General features: G+C 39.5%; 4 protein-coding genes and 1 pseudogene across 4 annotated transcripts; 1 reads left to right on the forward strand and 4 right to left on the reverse strand.

Annotated features, from left to right (window-relative positions):
* Positions 1-186: 186 nt before the first annotated feature.
* LOC126784339 (DNA topoisomerase 1 beta-like) lies at positions 187-2,613 on the reverse strand (annotated as a pseudogene).
* On the reverse strand, positions 2,523-3,712 carry LOC126784648 (uncharacterized). Its single transcript, XM_050510123.1, has one exon. It carries the CDS (start codon positions 3,627-3,629, stop codon positions 2,778-2,780), a length of 852 nt encoding a protein of 283 aa, XP_050366080.1. The 5' UTR covers positions 3,630-3,712; the 3' UTR covers positions 2,523-2,777.
* A 1,645-nt stretch (positions 3,713-5,357) lies between these two features.
* Positions 5,358-7,603, reverse strand: LOC126784340 (B3 domain-containing protein At5g42700-like). Its single transcript, XM_050509807.1, has 8 exons — positions 7,568-7,603; positions 7,190-7,273; positions 6,988-7,041; positions 6,767-6,877; positions 6,538-6,657; positions 6,165-6,431; positions 5,831-6,037; positions 5,358-5,408 (listed from the first exon to the last, which is right to left on the reverse strand). The coding sequence occupies exons 1-8, from the start codon at positions 7,601-7,603 to the stop codon at positions 5,358-5,360; spliced, it is 930 nt and encodes a 309-aa protein (XP_050365764.1).
* A 608-nt stretch (positions 7,604-8,211) lies between these two features.
* LOC126784649 (thioredoxin H-type-like) lies at positions 8,212-9,477 on the forward strand. Its single transcript, XM_050510124.1, has 2 exons — positions 8,212-8,394; positions 9,024-9,477. Exons 1-2 carry the CDS (start codon positions 8,305-8,307, stop codon positions 9,300-9,302), a joined length of 369 nt encoding a protein of 122 aa, XP_050366081.1. The 5' UTR covers positions 8,212-8,304; the 3' UTR covers positions 9,303-9,477.
* Positions 9,478-9,617: 140 nt separating this feature from the next.
* LOC126784643 (beta-galactosidase 5) lies at positions 9,618-14,099 on the reverse strand. The gene is made up of 18 exons (XM_050510120.1): positions 13,767-14,099; positions 13,550-13,645; positions 13,338-13,450; positions 13,123-13,189; positions 12,921-13,013; positions 12,636-12,779; positions 12,448-12,536; positions 12,250-12,355; positions 12,076-12,163; positions 11,803-11,921; positions 11,540-11,704; positions 11,239-11,417; positions 10,996-11,105; positions 10,782-10,891; positions 10,538-10,648; positions 10,333-10,443; positions 10,014-10,216; positions 9,618-9,929 (listed from the first exon to the last, which is right to left on the reverse strand). Exons 1-18 carry the CDS (start codon positions 13,941-13,943, stop codon positions 9,818-9,820), a joined length of 2,193 nt encoding a protein of 730 aa, XP_050366077.1. The 5' UTR covers positions 13,944-14,099; the 3' UTR covers positions 9,618-9,817.
* Positions 14,100-17,301: the final 3,202 nt, after the last annotated feature.

Here is a 17,301-nt window from a genome sequence, read left to right on the forward strand (position 1 = left end):
AATGAAGATTTGCCAAGAGAACCAAGGCACTGCTGATATCCAAAACGAAACTACTTTACAGGAAGCCAAACCCACTATAGAGATTCAATCCAAATAATCTCCAAACCCAATATACATTTCATTATGAGAACTTGAGAAGGTACATGTTATGATTCATTATGAAAGACAAAGGAGATCACTCGAAATAGAATCTCATATCAGAATCTGAAGTCGGGGTGCACATCCATTGCCCAAACAAATTTCTTGAGGAGAATTTTGCTGAACACCTTCTGAATGTGAACTTCATGTCGCTTGCACCATGGAACAGTGATTCGAGGGTCCAGATAATTGTTTTTGGATGTCTCCATTGCAACATTGTTCTTGTCCTCTTTGTCAGCAATTTTCCTTTCAATGGCTTCGATACTCTTTTTTGTTTGAGCCATCTTCTTCTCCAATGGGGTCAAGTTCCTCTTTTGTTTTCCGCCACTGTCTTTCAGCGGGGAGTTTCCTTTTCTTGCTCTGACCAGATCTGTTTCCAGAGCTTCCATTACGTCTCTCAAGTCCTCAATCTTCTTGTTTAGCTTAGATATTTGCTCCCCGAAAGATTTTGGTTCAGCACGCTGATGATTGCAAAGGATGGCAACCTTCTTGTTTGCATTCTTATGAACGTCAACTCTAGCTGAAACATCTCCCTCTTCTTTAGTCTTCTCATTCAACATGTTATCCAATGTGATAGAAGCATTGTACGTTCGGAACACTTTAGCCGTAAGGTCAGGCATCAGTTCCTTCAGGTGTGCATTCAATATATGTGTGTCCAACTGGTCAAAGAGTTTATTACTGCCACTCTTTCCCTTCTGGAACTGCTTGATTGCATTGTGAACAGGAAGCTCAACTTGATGAGTCTGATGATATCTGATGGAATCCTTACCGAGAAAATCAAACTCCAGCAAGTTAGGGGGGATTGCTTTTACATTCTCTACCTTTAATGTGCAGCAGCCAACAGTATCAGCTTCCACATCAACATCTTTCTCGTTCCCAGCCCTTAGCGCAAACCTGTCAATGAGATAAGTAGCCACTGCTATCTGCTGCTTCAAATTTGCACCACCTTCTTTACTAGCAATAGTAAAAGCTCTTGTGTATGCAGACCTGATATCCTCTATTTAGTCCTTCAACTTCCTCGCTTTCTCATATTTCTCCTTGTCACTCTGACCCCTCAAGGAGCTACTACTTCCCAGCATTACATATTTTGTTTCCTCCTCAAAAATTGGATCATCCCAGCAAGCTAACCATGAAACAGTATTGTCATGCCTTATTTCTTTCCACCTTTCACCGGGAATGGGGCATTCAGGAATCGGGACATTCCTATGTTGATTGTAATATCATTTGGAACAATCCGCCTTTTCAACCTGCCTGACTGTGGCTGCTCGCCACGGCCGCGAAATAATCCAGGTGGCTCAACTCTAAAGTTCTGCACCTCCTCTTTTACACCATCAATAGTAACCCACTTATACTTCTCCTCTTGTTTCAATCTTTCCTCCGTTGCAGCCTTCTTCTCTTCTGTACTCATCTGTTTCTTCTTCTCTTTCTCTCGGCACCACCATTCATATATTGGTTGGAAATCACAAGCATCCAGTTTCTGTATCACATGCTTTTTACCAAGCAACTTGCTCCAATCCATCCAGAAATTATCTCTGAATCTCTGTTTTTTCACATAATCTGTATCTCTCATCACTGCGAACATTGTGGCTACCTCTTCTTGCTCAGGAGTTAGGTCGACTGGTTTCCCATTGTAAAGCATCTTCACCCCATGAGGCTGGTAAGGTGGTGGAAAAATAACCCCATTGTGAACTAAATTAGTCCACTTCTTCTGCCTATTCTCAGATTTAAAGCTAGCTTGATTCTTCAATACTTTATCTGGCCTTTTGCCCTTATTGATCGTTTTGGAGGATGAACTGATTTGCGGTGCGTTTTGTTTTGTCTTCGTCGATGATTTGTTAACTGATCTAGTTTTTTTCATTCTCTGTGCAACTGTAATGTCATCATAATCTACTTCTGGTTCATGTTTCGATAAGGAAACCTGCTTATTCTTTAAAGGGAGACGAGAACCTGAAATTTTTGGTTTTTTAGCTTTAGACTGCTCAGAAATACTGGTCTGGTGATCTGAAGGTCTCTTGCAAGCTTTCCCTTTACCCTTTAAAAACACCTTGACGACAGAGGCCATTTATCATCATCCTCAGAATCTGAATCTTCTGCCTCATTGGATCCAACCTCCGCGAACGCACTCAACGATTTCTCGTCATCAGAATCAGTATTCTCCCCCGCCGGAGCAGATCGATCAACAGATGCAGACGGCATGCTTTGTTCCGTCAACTGTTTAGACTGATCAAAGCGCAAGACAGGTGACGAAGTTGAAGCTTCTGGGCTTTCCGGAGCAGTCTTACTTTTTTTCTGAACAATGCATCTAATACCGTTTAAAAACTACAGGTTCTTCTTATTCAATCTATTTATAAATAGGAGCTATATACGGCAAGGTTCATATATAGGATTTGAATCATAGCAATATTAGGAAACCTGGTAGGTATAGGACTTTCCAGACCAGGGCCTTATCAATTCGACTTTGTTCAACACAAACATTCCAATAGAGTTTCAAATATATGTGCAAATTCAACTTGTATAGGCCAAACATCTAATCAATAATATATCTAAAAATCCTAGAGCAACAGTTGAGCTTTTGATCATTAAGTTGGGCTTTTGATCATTGATACCTCAATAAACATCACACCGGAGACTTGATCCGATCACGAAGACGATGACGACGACGACGGGAACACGTCTTTAACGGCGGAGGCCGCCGTTAAGTAATTGAGCGTGTTCCTCAGAGTCTCCTTCTCCCTCTTGAGCCTCGCCGCCGTGTCCTCCAGCTCCAGCAAGGCCTGCTGCTCCCTCGGCGCGCCTTCGAAAGTGCTGCCGACGAAGAACGAAAACGGCGTCGGAAATAGGTTCCGCCGCAGGTCCTGCACCTCCTTCTCCGGCTTGCCGCCGAGCCGGTTCGAGAGCCGAATCACGTCCTTCATGTAGGACTCCACCTCCGTCGCCAATGTGTCCAGGTCCTCCTCGCCGGAGGGCCGGTCCTCGAGCCACGTGACCTCCCCCACCAGATACGGCTTGGTCCGGACCAAATCCGTAACCCTAAACCGCTCCTGGCCTTTACAAATCAGGAAGAACCGATCGTCGACGAGGCGCTCGTGCTTCACGACCTCGCCGACGCAGCCGACGTCGGCGGTGCCGGAGACGGCGTCGCTGTAGATGACGCCGAACCGGAGATCGGTCTGGAGGAGCGAGTGCATCATCATCCGGTACCGGAACTCGAAGATCTGCAGCGGGAGAATCGCGCCGGGAAACAAAACCAGCGGCAACGGGAACAGCGGGAGCTCGACGACGTCGTCGGACTTCGAGTTCGTGTGGTGGCGCTCAGAGAAGGAAGAATCAGAGCATTTTAGGGAGGATGAGCGGTGGCGGTGGCGGCGGCGGCGGAGGGGGGAGGAAGGGACGAAATTAGGGTTAGGGTTTAGGGGATAGGGAGCGAAGGAGGGTTTAGGATGGAGAGAGGAAGAAGAAGAAGGAGAGGGAATGAGCTGAGGGAGAGCCATTGATGGAGACGATAATAAAGATTTGAGATTCTGGAGAATCTAGAGCGCCATGAGTGGGGGTGAGAGTGTTTTTAGTGTTTCTGTGCTATCTGATTTTAATTTTAATTTTTGAAATAATTAAAATGTGGTGGATTTGAAGAGGGAGAGACTAGAGGGTGTGGATAAAATGGAGAGAGAATGGAGAAGGGAATTTTGGGGCCTCTCCTGGTTTGGATGTGGTAATTGGATTTTCCACGTGGGAGTTGGGCCTGGTGGTCTGTGATGTTTGGGCTGTCGTTTTCATCCTAACACCACAAATATCTTGATGTGCAAGTGCATAACATATCCACAATCTCGTTTACACAGTCAGTAACTGACTATAAAATTCATGTTCAACCACTATTAGATGTAAATTCAAAGGTAATGAGATCATTTTTTAAATTAAATTATTTTGTTTTCAACCCTTAGATTTATATCAAATAGTAGTTAAGCATGAATTTCATGGTCAGCTACTAACCGTGTAAACGAGACTGAGCATATCCATAGAGACATGATAGAAGTTCTTAACGTTTACGAATAAATCGCAAAATCTTGAGTCTTAAATCTCAATGTAGGCATTGTACAAATTGTTTGAAAGGAGAACTAAAACATAGATAGAGCAAGCTAGGGAAACCATAGAATTTAGTGACTTAAAAGATAAACCACACTAAGGGGGGTGTATTCAATTAGGATTCTATAAGATTTTCTTATATTTGAAGAATCTTTTGAAATCTTGTGGTATTCAATTAAGATTTTAAACAATCCATTGAAATCTCAAGGTATTCAATTAAGATTTCAAAAACTCCTATGAATTCTGGTGGTATTCAAAAATCGATTGATTTTGAATGATTTCATTTATTAGTTGATTTTGTTGGATTTTGAAGTATTTTTACACTATATCATGCTTGTTAGAAATCAAGCATCTAGACATGAGATTTTGATGTACTCTCTCTCTCTCTCTCTCAATAAGACCGAAAATTTTTATGTTCTTAATCATGTGTTTTATATTTTAATTGCTCAAATCAATACATATGAATGTTTGTTATTGCTTAACATGTATGCATAAAGAATGTCGTTCCGATGAATTTTCTCCTGAAATAGAAAATGATGAAGAACTTGATATGGAAGACGAGAATCTTGAACTACTTTCTCAAAGTCAACTACAACAAAGAGTAGAGGCTAATACTTGGAGACTTAATATTGCTGAAGCTATGTGGGAAGATAGACCACAAAATTGTGATAATGAAAGTCAAAAAGATAACAATGATATTGAAGGCAATGCGAATGAAAGTAATGAGGACAATGCGAATGAGATGGATCATGAAGACTATGATGACAATGAGGTTGGAATGGATGAGTATGCAGCCTGTTAAAAAAGAAAACCAACTTATTAATTCTCCATGTTCTATATTTTATTATTTAATAATAATATAAAAATCATACATGCACTTGTGAAATCCAAGCAAATCAAGACAAATCTGGTAAATACAATACAATGAAATCTGGCTGAATCTATGTGGAGTTGAAATAATCTATGGATTTTCAGAATCCATTGATTATAATAAATCAATCATAATCATTTGAAATCAAAGTTGAATACACCCCCTTAAGTATATGTCAGCTCACATTCTTGTGTTCCATAGCGAACAATCTCGTTAGGCTCATATCACATGAATTGTATATAGTTAGTTGTTCTTCGGGGTCTCTACTTTATTCGATTTCAGTGATGTCTCCACTATCCGTCGATCTGAAAATATGAACCTGCCATTTTACAAACTTATTAATTCAATATCCAGCCTTTTAAAATGAAAGCACAACTATACACACATATATTTAAAATACTAATTTCGGTGCTTATTCAGATAGTTTTATTTGGTGGGATTTAGTTTTAGATTTTATGGTGAGTCGTTGTAATAGTGATCGATTAAGATTTCCTAATTTTCATTTTCGTTAGCTGTTTCTTAGTTGGTTGAGGGATAATTGTGTTTTGTATTCTTTATTCCTCTTTGTATCTATCATTTTTTGTTTCAATAAATTTTCGTATGAGGAGGATGTTGGTCATCTCTACGCTTACAAAAAAAATACGCATATATTCTCAATCAATTAGTAAAATGAATAGAATGTTAAACCAGATTTAAGTAGAGCCATGAAAGTATACATGTACTTGTATAAAGGGTGCTCACCTTTAATCGTGATCGTTCAATGCTTTCAAACAATACGGCGTCGCCGTCGTGCAACTGTTTCTTTCTTGCAAATTCGACCCACCCTCCGCTAAGGCCGAACTTCTCAGGAATATACACAACTTTAAATTCCTTCCCGTTATTGTCCACTAAGGTTACTTCGGACTTGGCCTTGGGTAAATTCGGTTTACAAAAAGCTTTTGGAAGTCCCTTGAAGATGAGATGAACAAACAGATCGATCGATTAGATACTCGGAGCTATAATTACATATAGTATTAGCTCTACTACTCACTACATTGTCGATCAAAAATGCGTAAAACTGGTATTTGCAACTTACCAACCAAAATACTCTATAAACATTGGCAGGTTTCATCGTTTTAACCACCGATTGAGTTCCAGGAGTCATATTTGCTTCTGCAAATTTAAAAGCTGCATCTATGGCTGCTTTCGAAGCTTCTTTGCACTCGACAATAGCTATTGCACGTTTCCTCCCAGAAATGGCCTCAGCTTTTACCTCAAGAGTTGTTGATGGCTTCGTTTTCGGAAGTCGGGGTGGAGCTGATCTCGCCTTCAAATTGGGTACATCTGTTTTGCTAATCTCAATCTGCATTGTTAGGGTTTAGTGTTAGATATAAAGGAAGGAAGATACCCTAGCTAGGTATAAGATGAGGTATGAGTCTATAATTAGCTTGGAGAGCAATGCTTCTTACTTCAGCAGAAGCAACTTTAGAAACCTCTGCATCAATCTCTGGTTGTCTATCAGAGACCGGTACGTTTTTCTTCTCTTTCTGCTCGAATGAAGTCATGGGCTTCTTCTTCTTTGGCTTTTCCTGCAACGGAAAATAATTCCATTCAAATGTGTAAGCTAATGAAAAATCTAAGACCACATTTATAATGAAGAGGCATAAATCGATCAGCTTTTAGAGCAATGCGCCTTACTTCAGCTGGAGCATCTCTAAACTCCTCTGCGATCTCTAGCTGTGTCTTAGAAACCGGTGCGAACTTATTTTTTCGCTTCGTTGATGTCTTAGGCTTCTTCCTTGGCTTTTTCTGCAATGGAAAAAAAAGTCGATTCAAATTTGTTAGCTTATGAAACATCAAAGACCACATTTATAATCAAGCGGCATAAATCGATCAGCTTTTAGAGCAATGATCCTTACTTCAGGAGAAGCAGCTCTAACTACCTCTGCATTCTGCTGGGGCTGCTGGAACAACTGAAATCAAAGTCCAATTCGTTTGGTTAGCTTATGAAAATTCAAGATTGCATTAATTTGAAATTTGAGGCATCAGTGGATCAGCGTATATGACTAAAATTACGCGTGTTACGAATGCTACAAGGATTTAACGCCATATATTACTTACAACACTCGTGTCCCATGCGAACTTTTTCTTCGGCCGAGGAGCATTTATCGAACAAACTGTCTTGACAATCCTCTTTCGATGTGGCTGCAGCATCAAAATTTCTCAAATTAATGTGCCTTAATATAACACAAGGTTGGGATAAAGGGAAAGAGACCGTGGTAGGAAACCATACAAGCAAACAATATTATTTGCAGCATTCTATAATTGTTATTCATGTAAAACATACCCATGAACAAACCCTAAAAAATAAAGAATCATATATTGGTGCAAATCAAAAACAAATACGTACACGGCCAAACACATAGAAAATGCAATCACACTTGCTTACATGCATGCGTATGTAAATATTGCAATACTTAGAGGCTTGTGGACACTGACCTGAGCCTTCAATTCTTTAATAACGGGGGAAGCCATAGATGTTTTTGGATTAGTAATAGAGGATCAACAAGTTGTTTTGGAAATGAGATAGAGAAGTTTTTTTTTTTTTCTTTTCCTTTTCTTGGTGAATGAATGTGAAGGCATGTTGATACGGTTTTGATGAAAATTGGATTCATGCCTGCATGAAGTTAGGCATGATGTGATATTATCTTGAATTCAAATATTTTTAAATGGAAATGTTTTTTTATAAGGAATTTACAGTTAATGTCAAATGAAAATATCCTAAAACGTACTTTCAATCAAATTACACCAAATCTAATATAATTTAGGTTCTGAATTCCTAATTTGTAAATATATTCCTTATCTAGTCTCCCGGTCTCTGAGCTTCCATGAGTTCCATCGACGCCGCGTGAACACATCGACTTGGGCGTTCTTTTCTTCAGCCGAATTCCAAACGGACCCAAACAAAAGTAAAAGTTGTTAACGTCACTGACATATGCGCCTGCGTCACTCTCATCCCCCAAAACGCCGCGTTTTACACCACGACAATCACACGGCCACACCTAATGGCACTTACGAAATAAAACTTGACTTCTTGGTCGGTCGGCTGTGGGCTATATATAAACCCCGCAGCTCAGCCCATTTTCATTCACCGCAGAAAAAAGAAGAAGACAAAAGTCAGAGACCGAAAAATCACAAACCTTTCGAACAAGCTAAGAGAGAAGAAGAAGAAGAAAATGGCCGCTGAAGAGGGACAAGTCATCGCCTGCCACACCACTGAGGCCTGGGAAGAGCAGCTTAGGAAGGGCAACGAGACCAAGAAGCTGGTATTTACTCCTATTTTCAATCCCAATTTTCAGCTGATTTTTTGCTCCTAAGTTTGATTCGAGAGAATGAAATTAATCTTACTCTGGATTTGCATACTATGATGCTGTGTTTGAAGATGTTGAATTTGTGGCTACAGATTTAGGTTAGGTTGCGATTTTTTATGGTAAGCAAAAGCGAATTTGAGTTTTTGTCTGAATCTGCTTTGTGATTTGCATTTAGGCTGTGGTGATGGGCCCTCTTATATTTTAGAGAAATGATTATGGACATTGTTTGACCTTGTAGATTGGATTGATTATTGTGTTGCCACAATTTTGGTTTCGAATGAGGTCAAGTTTTGGTTTACAAGAACACAAGTATACAGTTTGTTTTATAGGTAGAACCGTGGAACAAGTTGTCTTATCTGATTGAGTTGTTTTGTCGGTGTCGTCAATGTCAGTAGATGGAAGTTGTTTACGGCTATTATGTGAGTTTCAAGAAACGGATTTTTGGTTACTTTTGTGTATAGAAAGAATTTGCTGCTACTGCTTTTGTGATATGTACTTTGGCTTGTAAAATCTTGTTTTAGAGTTATGCTCTCTGATTCTAGAGTTGGAACTAACATGCATTATCGTGGTGCCTGTTTGAATAGATTGTTGTGGACTTCACTGCTTCATGGTGCGGACCATGCCGTTTTATTGCCCCAATCTTGGCGGAGCTGGCCAAGAAGACCCCGGAGATCACTTTCCTGAAGGTGGATGTTGATGAGCTGAAGAAGGTTGCTGAGGACTGGGCTGTGGAGGCAATGCCCACCTTTGTGTTCCTTAAAGAAGGCAAGATTGTTGACAAGGTTGTTGGTGCCAAGAAGGATGACCTTGTGCTCAAAGTTGGACAGTATGCTGCTGCTTCTGTTGCTACTGCTTCTGCTTAGTTTCTATCTGGAGAGAAATGTGATCCTCCTACAATTTCAGTGTTTTACTATGCGTATGTATATTGCCATCTTTAGTTTCCCTTGTTATGTGAAGCATCTGTGTATGCTTTTGTTACAATGTTCAGATTCTTAAGATGATATTCTAGCTATCCAATGTTTTAAAATTTGAATTGCCTCCCCTTTGCTCACAGTTTCAACATATTTTCCTTGACATAAATAGTGTATTGTGAACGATGTCTCAACAACAAGCATCAATATCATAATTCCATTCCATCTTTTGCTAAATTGCCAATCAAGAATCATATTCAAGTCATATTCGTGTAAACCGAGCCATGTAATTGAACTTTGCGGCAACAAGCATTTGCCTATACTTAAAAAGCTACTATACAGAATCATATTGCCAACCCAAACACTCATTTTGGTAAGTATTGATAAATAAATGCCTGATTCTTTGCTTCAGTGCTAGCTTGGTGTGCAGACTGCAGACAATGTTTTCTACGGTGATTGATAGGCTTTCATGTCACAGATCTCTTAACCAGGGTAATCCTAGATGGATCGCCACCAAGTTCTTCAAATACTACTAGTAAGTTGTGTGTTGGCTTTAACCAAGACCGAGGGACGTGATACCTGTAAAATGAAACCAAACTTTGTTTGACAAACTAGGAGAAGAATTCATATTTGTCTGAACAGTTCAGTAAGTTTAAGTATTACCATCGTTGAGTTGGTCGACCACAGCCTAGTTGACACTTTGTCTGTCGGTACGTCCCGGCGTAACTGCACATACTACAGTCCCCCTTGGCAAAAGCCATCCAGTATCTTCCAATACTCTGCCCGTTGATCCATACTTGACCCTTTCCCATGCTCCGCAAGTCCAAAGCCAATGGTTCATTTCCTTCTGGTGCATTAAAATAGGCCTGCACATCCAAAGCCAACAGACAACAGTTACTTAAGATCTTACTAATTTTTACCACAGACAGCTGCTTATGTGTTCTTGTTCTTCCTATTTCCTTCACTGTTTTGATATCCTTACCTTGTACCATTTTAACTGCTGGTTTCCAGTAGCTAGTGATGCTCTTATCCAATCAACGGATGAGGCTCCAGTGGGAGAGATCAAGTTCATTGCCTCTCCATTTAGACCAACCTGTTTGCGAAGAGTTTGCATGAGACTAAAATCTTTCGAGAAAAAAGAGTACAAGAGTGTGCCTAAAATTATAGGGACAGCTCTTTTTTCTGACCTTGTAGAACCACTTCTGCATTGTTAAATCTTTCCTTCCCCGGCTAAGACCATCCAGAAAAACTGGACCTTTAATTCCTGTTTTCCATGTCTCAAAATGCAACCCCACATTCTTCAACAACCAAACAAAAACTTCATAAGTGACTAGATAACTAATGGGACTCATTTAGGTATGTGTTGAAATTAAATTTTGGTTCAGCTCATGCTGTCCCATATCTGGAAGTCGATGCAGGAAGGCCACTAACCGGTAGTCCAACAGCTATGCTAAGCAGTGCAATTCTGTTTATTCCAGCACGGAGGTTTACTGGTCCTGTAAATGTAAATTCCGTCTGCTCCCTAGTTCCAAAGGCCGACCCTGTCATTATGTTCAGATAAGAGTCAAGACTGATGCAAAGTTTGAAGCCTGATCAGATAGAACAATAAGTCTTTCTGTTATCTAACAAAAATGCTATGACATACCTGAGAACTGTCCATTGATGAAGACATGGACGGCATGACCTGCGGACTGCAGAGTAAGAGTTGGCCATTTTCCTCCATGGAGAAATGACTCCCATGAATTGATATCAACGCTACATAACATAAAAGCCAGAAAACGTCAAGTATGATCACAGATGATGTATTTTGAGAAAAAATTACTACAAGACCACTACTAGTACCAGAAAATCTATGACATTGTTTTCTTATTAAAGGGAGTGCGCTTACTTGGTCATGTACCACAGATAGTCACTGGTATCTCTAGTGACATTTATCTGCTCTAGAAGTCCAATAGTTGATATGCTCAACCTATCATGTAGAGAGGAAAGATCTTCACCATAAGTCTCCCAATAAAGCAACCGACTGCTGGACGGGGTCATATGCTGATGTGAAGTTGGAACACCCACCTTGATGAAATAAGGACAATGTTTTAGTAACTTAAGAGAGATGTAAAGATTAAGGCTCATCGTAAGTTTGCAGGCTACTATTAAAATTGAACTGAGATTTCAATATGGCCCCCACTTTGCACCTTTGCAGTGTTAAATACTTCATTTCTGCAATCAGGAAGTATGCTGATAGACCAAGCAGGTAGATCATAGTGCCTGTTATTAAAAGTCACCGTTGCATCAGATGTCATATGAAAGTTCGAGAGAAAAGCAACACAACTTCCTGGCCCTGAATGGAACACATGAGCCTGCAAGATAACCATAACACATGTAAGCTTTTTCTGTAACGTCATGATAACCAGAAATTTCATACTAGCAGAAAAATTATGCATAGGAAAAGGCGTACCTGATGATAGGTTCCTAGTGAAGTAACAGTAGGATCAGAAGAAACTAAAGCATGTTCGGATAGCTTGATAGCCCTATGAAGCGCCTTCAAATGAGAATATTTAGGTTCTCTGATCAAACCTGAAAACAGTTATGCAGTTAGTTCCAACTGAGAGCTCAACTATATAAACTCGATCCCCTTGTGCCAAGATATTCTAGAGAAACTATCCTTGATTTCTGAAGTTAAATTCAAAGTCTTGGGATGTTGGAATTGAAGATAGTCTTTAAATTTTACCATATTCATCAATTGGAGCATCATAGTCATAGCTTGTTGTAATGAATGGACCTCCTGCAGTGCGTCCAAAGTTCGTACCACCATGATACTGTCATAAACTATAAACAGTGAGGCTCAACAATTCAGCTTCATATTCTAGTCTTGTACTTTGAACTTATTAACAAGGATACAAACCATGTAGTAATTAACATACGAGCCACCCTTCTGCAGGAAGCGAGCAACTGCAAATGCCAAATCTTGAACAGGTCGGTGGGGTACTGTGCCGCCAAACTCAGAAAACCTAATCATTTTGTTGTGTTGCAGAGATCAGAAGAGTAAGCTTGCAGAGAAACATCAATCAACTTCAGAGGTAATAGTACAGATCACACTTACCAGCCACTCCAAGCCTCAGTCCATAAAGTAGGCTTGTAAGGTTTGTTAGGAGTGAAACCATCACAGTAGAAGCCATTGCATGAATTTATCTGTAACAAAGATATAATTAGACCAAATCCAGGATATTAACTCTTGAACCAAATGTTGATTTACTATTCGAAAAAACTGTAACTACCGAAGTAGCTCACCATAGGGTCAGGGGCATCATCTTCCTTGCACATAACCCATGGGACTCCAGTGTCCATTCCAACAGCCATTTTGGCAGCCCAGGTTATGTAGTTATGACCAGCAGCTCCAAGTGACCTGCCTTCTGGCCCATATTCATTCTCAATCTGCACGCACAACATAGGACCAAACAAGTTCATAAGTTTTGGGACAAAATGCAGTTTCAATAGAATGTGCTAAAATTCTACCACAAAAAGTTCACAAGATACAAATCTATCAATAACATGTACATCCAAGAACCTGGTTACCTGAGAAAGGATTATGGGGCCTCCTTGTGATGCAAATAGCCTTTCATTCTTCATCATCTGGACAATTTTCTGGGTAAACCCTTGCATTGCCATCTTCATATGAAAGTAAAAAAGAAAATCACATAAATTCCAAATCCAAATTAAATTTTGAAAATTTAAAAAAAAATTGAAAATTTAGGAAGATAAGGGAATTCAGAAGTACCTTGAATGGCCCATTGTCTGTTCTGAAGCTGATTCCAGGAACATACTTCAGCCAAACAGGAAATCCTCTGTGTCAAATCAAACAATCAAAATGAGATATTTTCTTTTTGCCAAGAAACAAAAAAAGAAGCTGAAGAAATAAATCTGATATGAATCATTAACCAGTACTGTAAGTCTAGAATTAATATACAGAGAAAAATAAAACCAGTACTGTACCCAAAATTCCATTCTGCACAGACATAAGGTCCAATTCGCAGATGAAGGTAGAGCCCTGCTTTCTGTACTGTCCTTATGAACCGTACAAGATCGTACCTCCCTTCAAAATAGTACTGAAAAAAACAAAAACAAAATTAGAAACCACAATTAAAACTTCAAGACTGAAACTTTGATAGAAGCAAATAAGAGAGAGTGGAGATCGAGAATAGTACATTGCCTGGAGAAGGTTCATGACCATTCCAGAAAACATAAGTATCAATCATATCCAACCCTCCATCTTTAGCTTTCTGTATAAGACCTTCCCACATCTGCAACAATTATTACCTCCCATTTCAGTACTCACATAAAACAAAATCACCAAAAACACCACAAGAATTACAGAAAAACCAGACAAAAGCAGAACAGGAAAAGAGAGTGAAGTGTACATACTTCAGGGGTGCTTCTGGGATAGTGAATTGAGCCGGAAATGAGTAGTCTTCTCCGGCCATTTATCAGAATAGCCTTCTTGTCGTAGCTCACGGTGGCGCATTGGATCAGCTCAGAGCCCAGAAGCAACATGGCCACCATGTACAGGGCTAAGAGCTTGGAAACCGAGTGAGTTTCCATTTTTTGTGGAGGGAAATTTAAAATGCGAGCTTTAATGGTGGAATGTATGGAAAGGCAAAGAAGAAGAAGAAGCAGCAGCTATGAGCTTTCTGATCTTCAACTCTGCAACTCTGCAGTGGCTGACAGCAACCACTGAGTTCTTGTTTTGAAATATGTTGTACTGACTAGTACAGCAACTATCCAACTTTATAATCAATGCCTACTCTTGTCATGGTATTTGTTTAAGTATTTGTTTAAATCTCATACTGACTGTAAGATTTTTCAGTCAAACAAAATCTGAACTTGGCTAATCAAAAGTCATACTATAACCCTATAGGAAATTATAGCATTGTTTTCTACTTGTGAAGTTCAAAAAATTTACTGTAGGCGGAATGCGTAAGACGTTAGATTACTTTATTATTACATTTAGTGTTTTGTACTAATCTAAAGTTCTAAACGATTATCGTATTGAAAGTTTTTGAGCAAACCGCGTGTAGTCGATAAAACGAAGGCTCATAACACTAAAGCACTCGAATTTGAAGTGATTAATCATGCATTAGTAAACTAATCCCAGTAGGTAAGATGGATTAGGAAGATGATGATTCACATGGACATGATACACCCACATGCTCCCAAAAACATGTAAAACAAGCTCCCGTGCTTTTCTTGCCATGTCCGATAATGCATTTGCTTCTGAAAATGGAGCCCATTCGATTGTGCTATTTGCCTTTTTTTGTTTTGTTGGCCAACTCCATTCAAATTATTGATGTATGTATATATGATAAGGGTAATGCATTGCTGTAAGTCTAAATCTATATATAAGCTAAAGACAGAGAGCTTTGTCTTTGTCTGATGGCCATGTGAGATGTCCTTAAGCTTCTGATAACAAATCCTTTTCATATTAACCAGAATATTTATGGTATTGAACCAACCACTCTGAGGGAGGTGATGAGCTTAATGGAATATCTTTATATATCCAAATGGGGTGGACTGATTGGAACTTGCTCGTGACTCAACACCAACCAGACTGCATATGCACCTTCACCTCTGAAACTCGATAATGTTGATAACTGTCGATATGAACATCATTCGAGATCTTAAATTTCAGGATCGAATTTGGACATCATATGATGTGTCGTTTGTTGTGTTACTTGCGTAGGTCTTTGTGTTTTCAACTCTACACTACAATACTTCAAAAGCATAGTATATATCATGTGATACTAATTACATATTCATTTTCATTAAGTATTTTTTGTTCTCATGACTTTGTGAATAAAGGGCAATAAATCAGGTTGGATAAGAAGCAAGGTCGACATTATAACAGCGGCCCAGATATTTGCAGGAACATGCTGGATGTTCAAAGTCATTGACACTGGTCTGGTCCACTCCTCTTCAGACAGTTTGCTTCATTTCCACTCTTATTGTTGGGTGTTTATTTAGTGCGGGAGGACACCTACCCTAATGTTTAAGGCACCATGGTCCTTGTAAACAGGTGGAAAACTCGACAATCCATGAAACTCCCTAGTGGTTTTTCTTGTTATGATTTCAATATGTAGCAGAAGCAATAACTCTGTTCATGAGTTTTGTATTTTTCAAGCAAAGGCCATGTGATTAAGGTTATTTCTAGTATAACTTGAATCTGAAGCATGAAATCATAGAGGGGAGAAGACAGTGATGACCAATGTTTTTCAATTAGATAACCTTTATATCAGACTTATAACATACTCATAAGGTGTTCTGATCACCTGGTCAGCAGTTGAGCAACACGTGACTTTCAACTGTTGTTTGATTTGGCCAAATAGTGGCCGGCCGGTCAAATCGGATGGCAGTTGAGCGTCATCTGGTGCTCAACTGCTGACTATGGGAACGGGGGCTGTACTCATGAGGGTGATATCACTGAAAAAATATATTAGTATTAAAGTCAGATTTGATACTTCAAATCAGTCTAATCATCATCACCATTTCATAGAAAAGGGAAAGCACACAAATAATTGATAGAAGCTACCAATCACCAAAGGAAAGGTATCGATAACAACCTCATTAGAGACAAGAGAAGAAAGATGAGTTGTTATACATTTATATCGGATTTATCATGTGAAAATTGTCGGTGAGTTTTAGTGTAATGTTTTAAAGTGTATAATGAACTATTTCAAATAATTAGAAGTCTCCTGAAACAAAAATTAAATGTTCTTGTCGACAAGATTTAACAATTAACTGTTGCTTTTCCAACTATCTTCTATATTGGCTCAAACTTAAAGAAGAAGTTAAAAAATGTCTGTTTTAAAAGTTGAAGATATCATTGAACGATGAGTTAGGAACGTGTAACGGGCCACCGTCTACGGCCGTCTGTTTCCCTCTACTTATAATTAGCGGGTCCCACTTCACTCTGTTTCACTAAATCTCCGTTCCGTTTACGTCGGTGCGAATCATCATAATCCATCTGGAGATCCACACCGGGCCTGAGGCCCGAACTGAAGAAGGTTGGGCTAGGCCATTTCCCGGTTCAAGCCCATTAACTCTTTTGATTCGAAATAGTAATTGTTAGAAGAAAAACTGCCAATTTTTACTGAAGAAACAGAGCAGTTGAAGATGGCGGTCATTACATAACCTTGGGGAGCCGTGGAGGCTGCTTGTAACTCTGTAAGTTTCATTCTGAACTGTCGTAATCACTCAAGTTATATTTCTAATGGTGATTTTTACATTCCATAAACATGATACACAGTACACGGTCATTCAAGTTAAAAACTTAACATGGTGAAAATGCCTACCAGGTGTTTGTGAAAATGTCTAAACCAGTTAGTCACGACAATATTTGGCATCCGCAACTAGGGTGCGACCAAGACTATAGTCTACATGCTCTGTCCTGGGAAATAGACGAGTTCAATGGGAAGAACAATTTCAAAATGTGGCGAGTTGAGATATGCGATGTTCTAGTTGTTGAGGGTTTAGTCGAAGCTCTGGATGGGAAACCCAGTTACATGAAGCAAGCCGAGTGGAATGCGCTTGATCGGACTACTAGCGTGCAGGAGCATCTTAATGAGTTTAACAGGAGGGTGTGGGAGCTTTCAGGGTATGATGTGGAGTTTAGCGATGAAGACAAGCCATTCTTATGGCCTCGCTTCCGGAGAAGTATAATGATGTAGTGACGGGAATGATGCATGGGAAGGACAGTGTGGTTTTTTATCATGTCGTATCATTGCTTCTGTATATGGAGAGTAAGAGTGCTGAAGCTAAAGCTGGAGTTACAAAAGATCGAGTTGCAGTGGTTCGAAGAGTTCCAGGGCTTCTAACTCGAGAAATTATGAAGCCAAAGAGTGTTATTACTGTCATGAAATCGGACACATTCTGAATTACTGTCCCAAGCTGGAGCTGAAGAAGA

Source organism: Argentina anserina, chromosome 2 (assembly GCF_933775445.1).
Source record: "Argentina anserina chromosome 2, drPotAnse1.1, whole genome shotgun sequence".
NCBI classification, from domain to species: domain Eukaryota; kingdom Viridiplantae; phylum Streptophyta; class Magnoliopsida; order Rosales; family Rosaceae; genus Argentina; species Argentina anserina.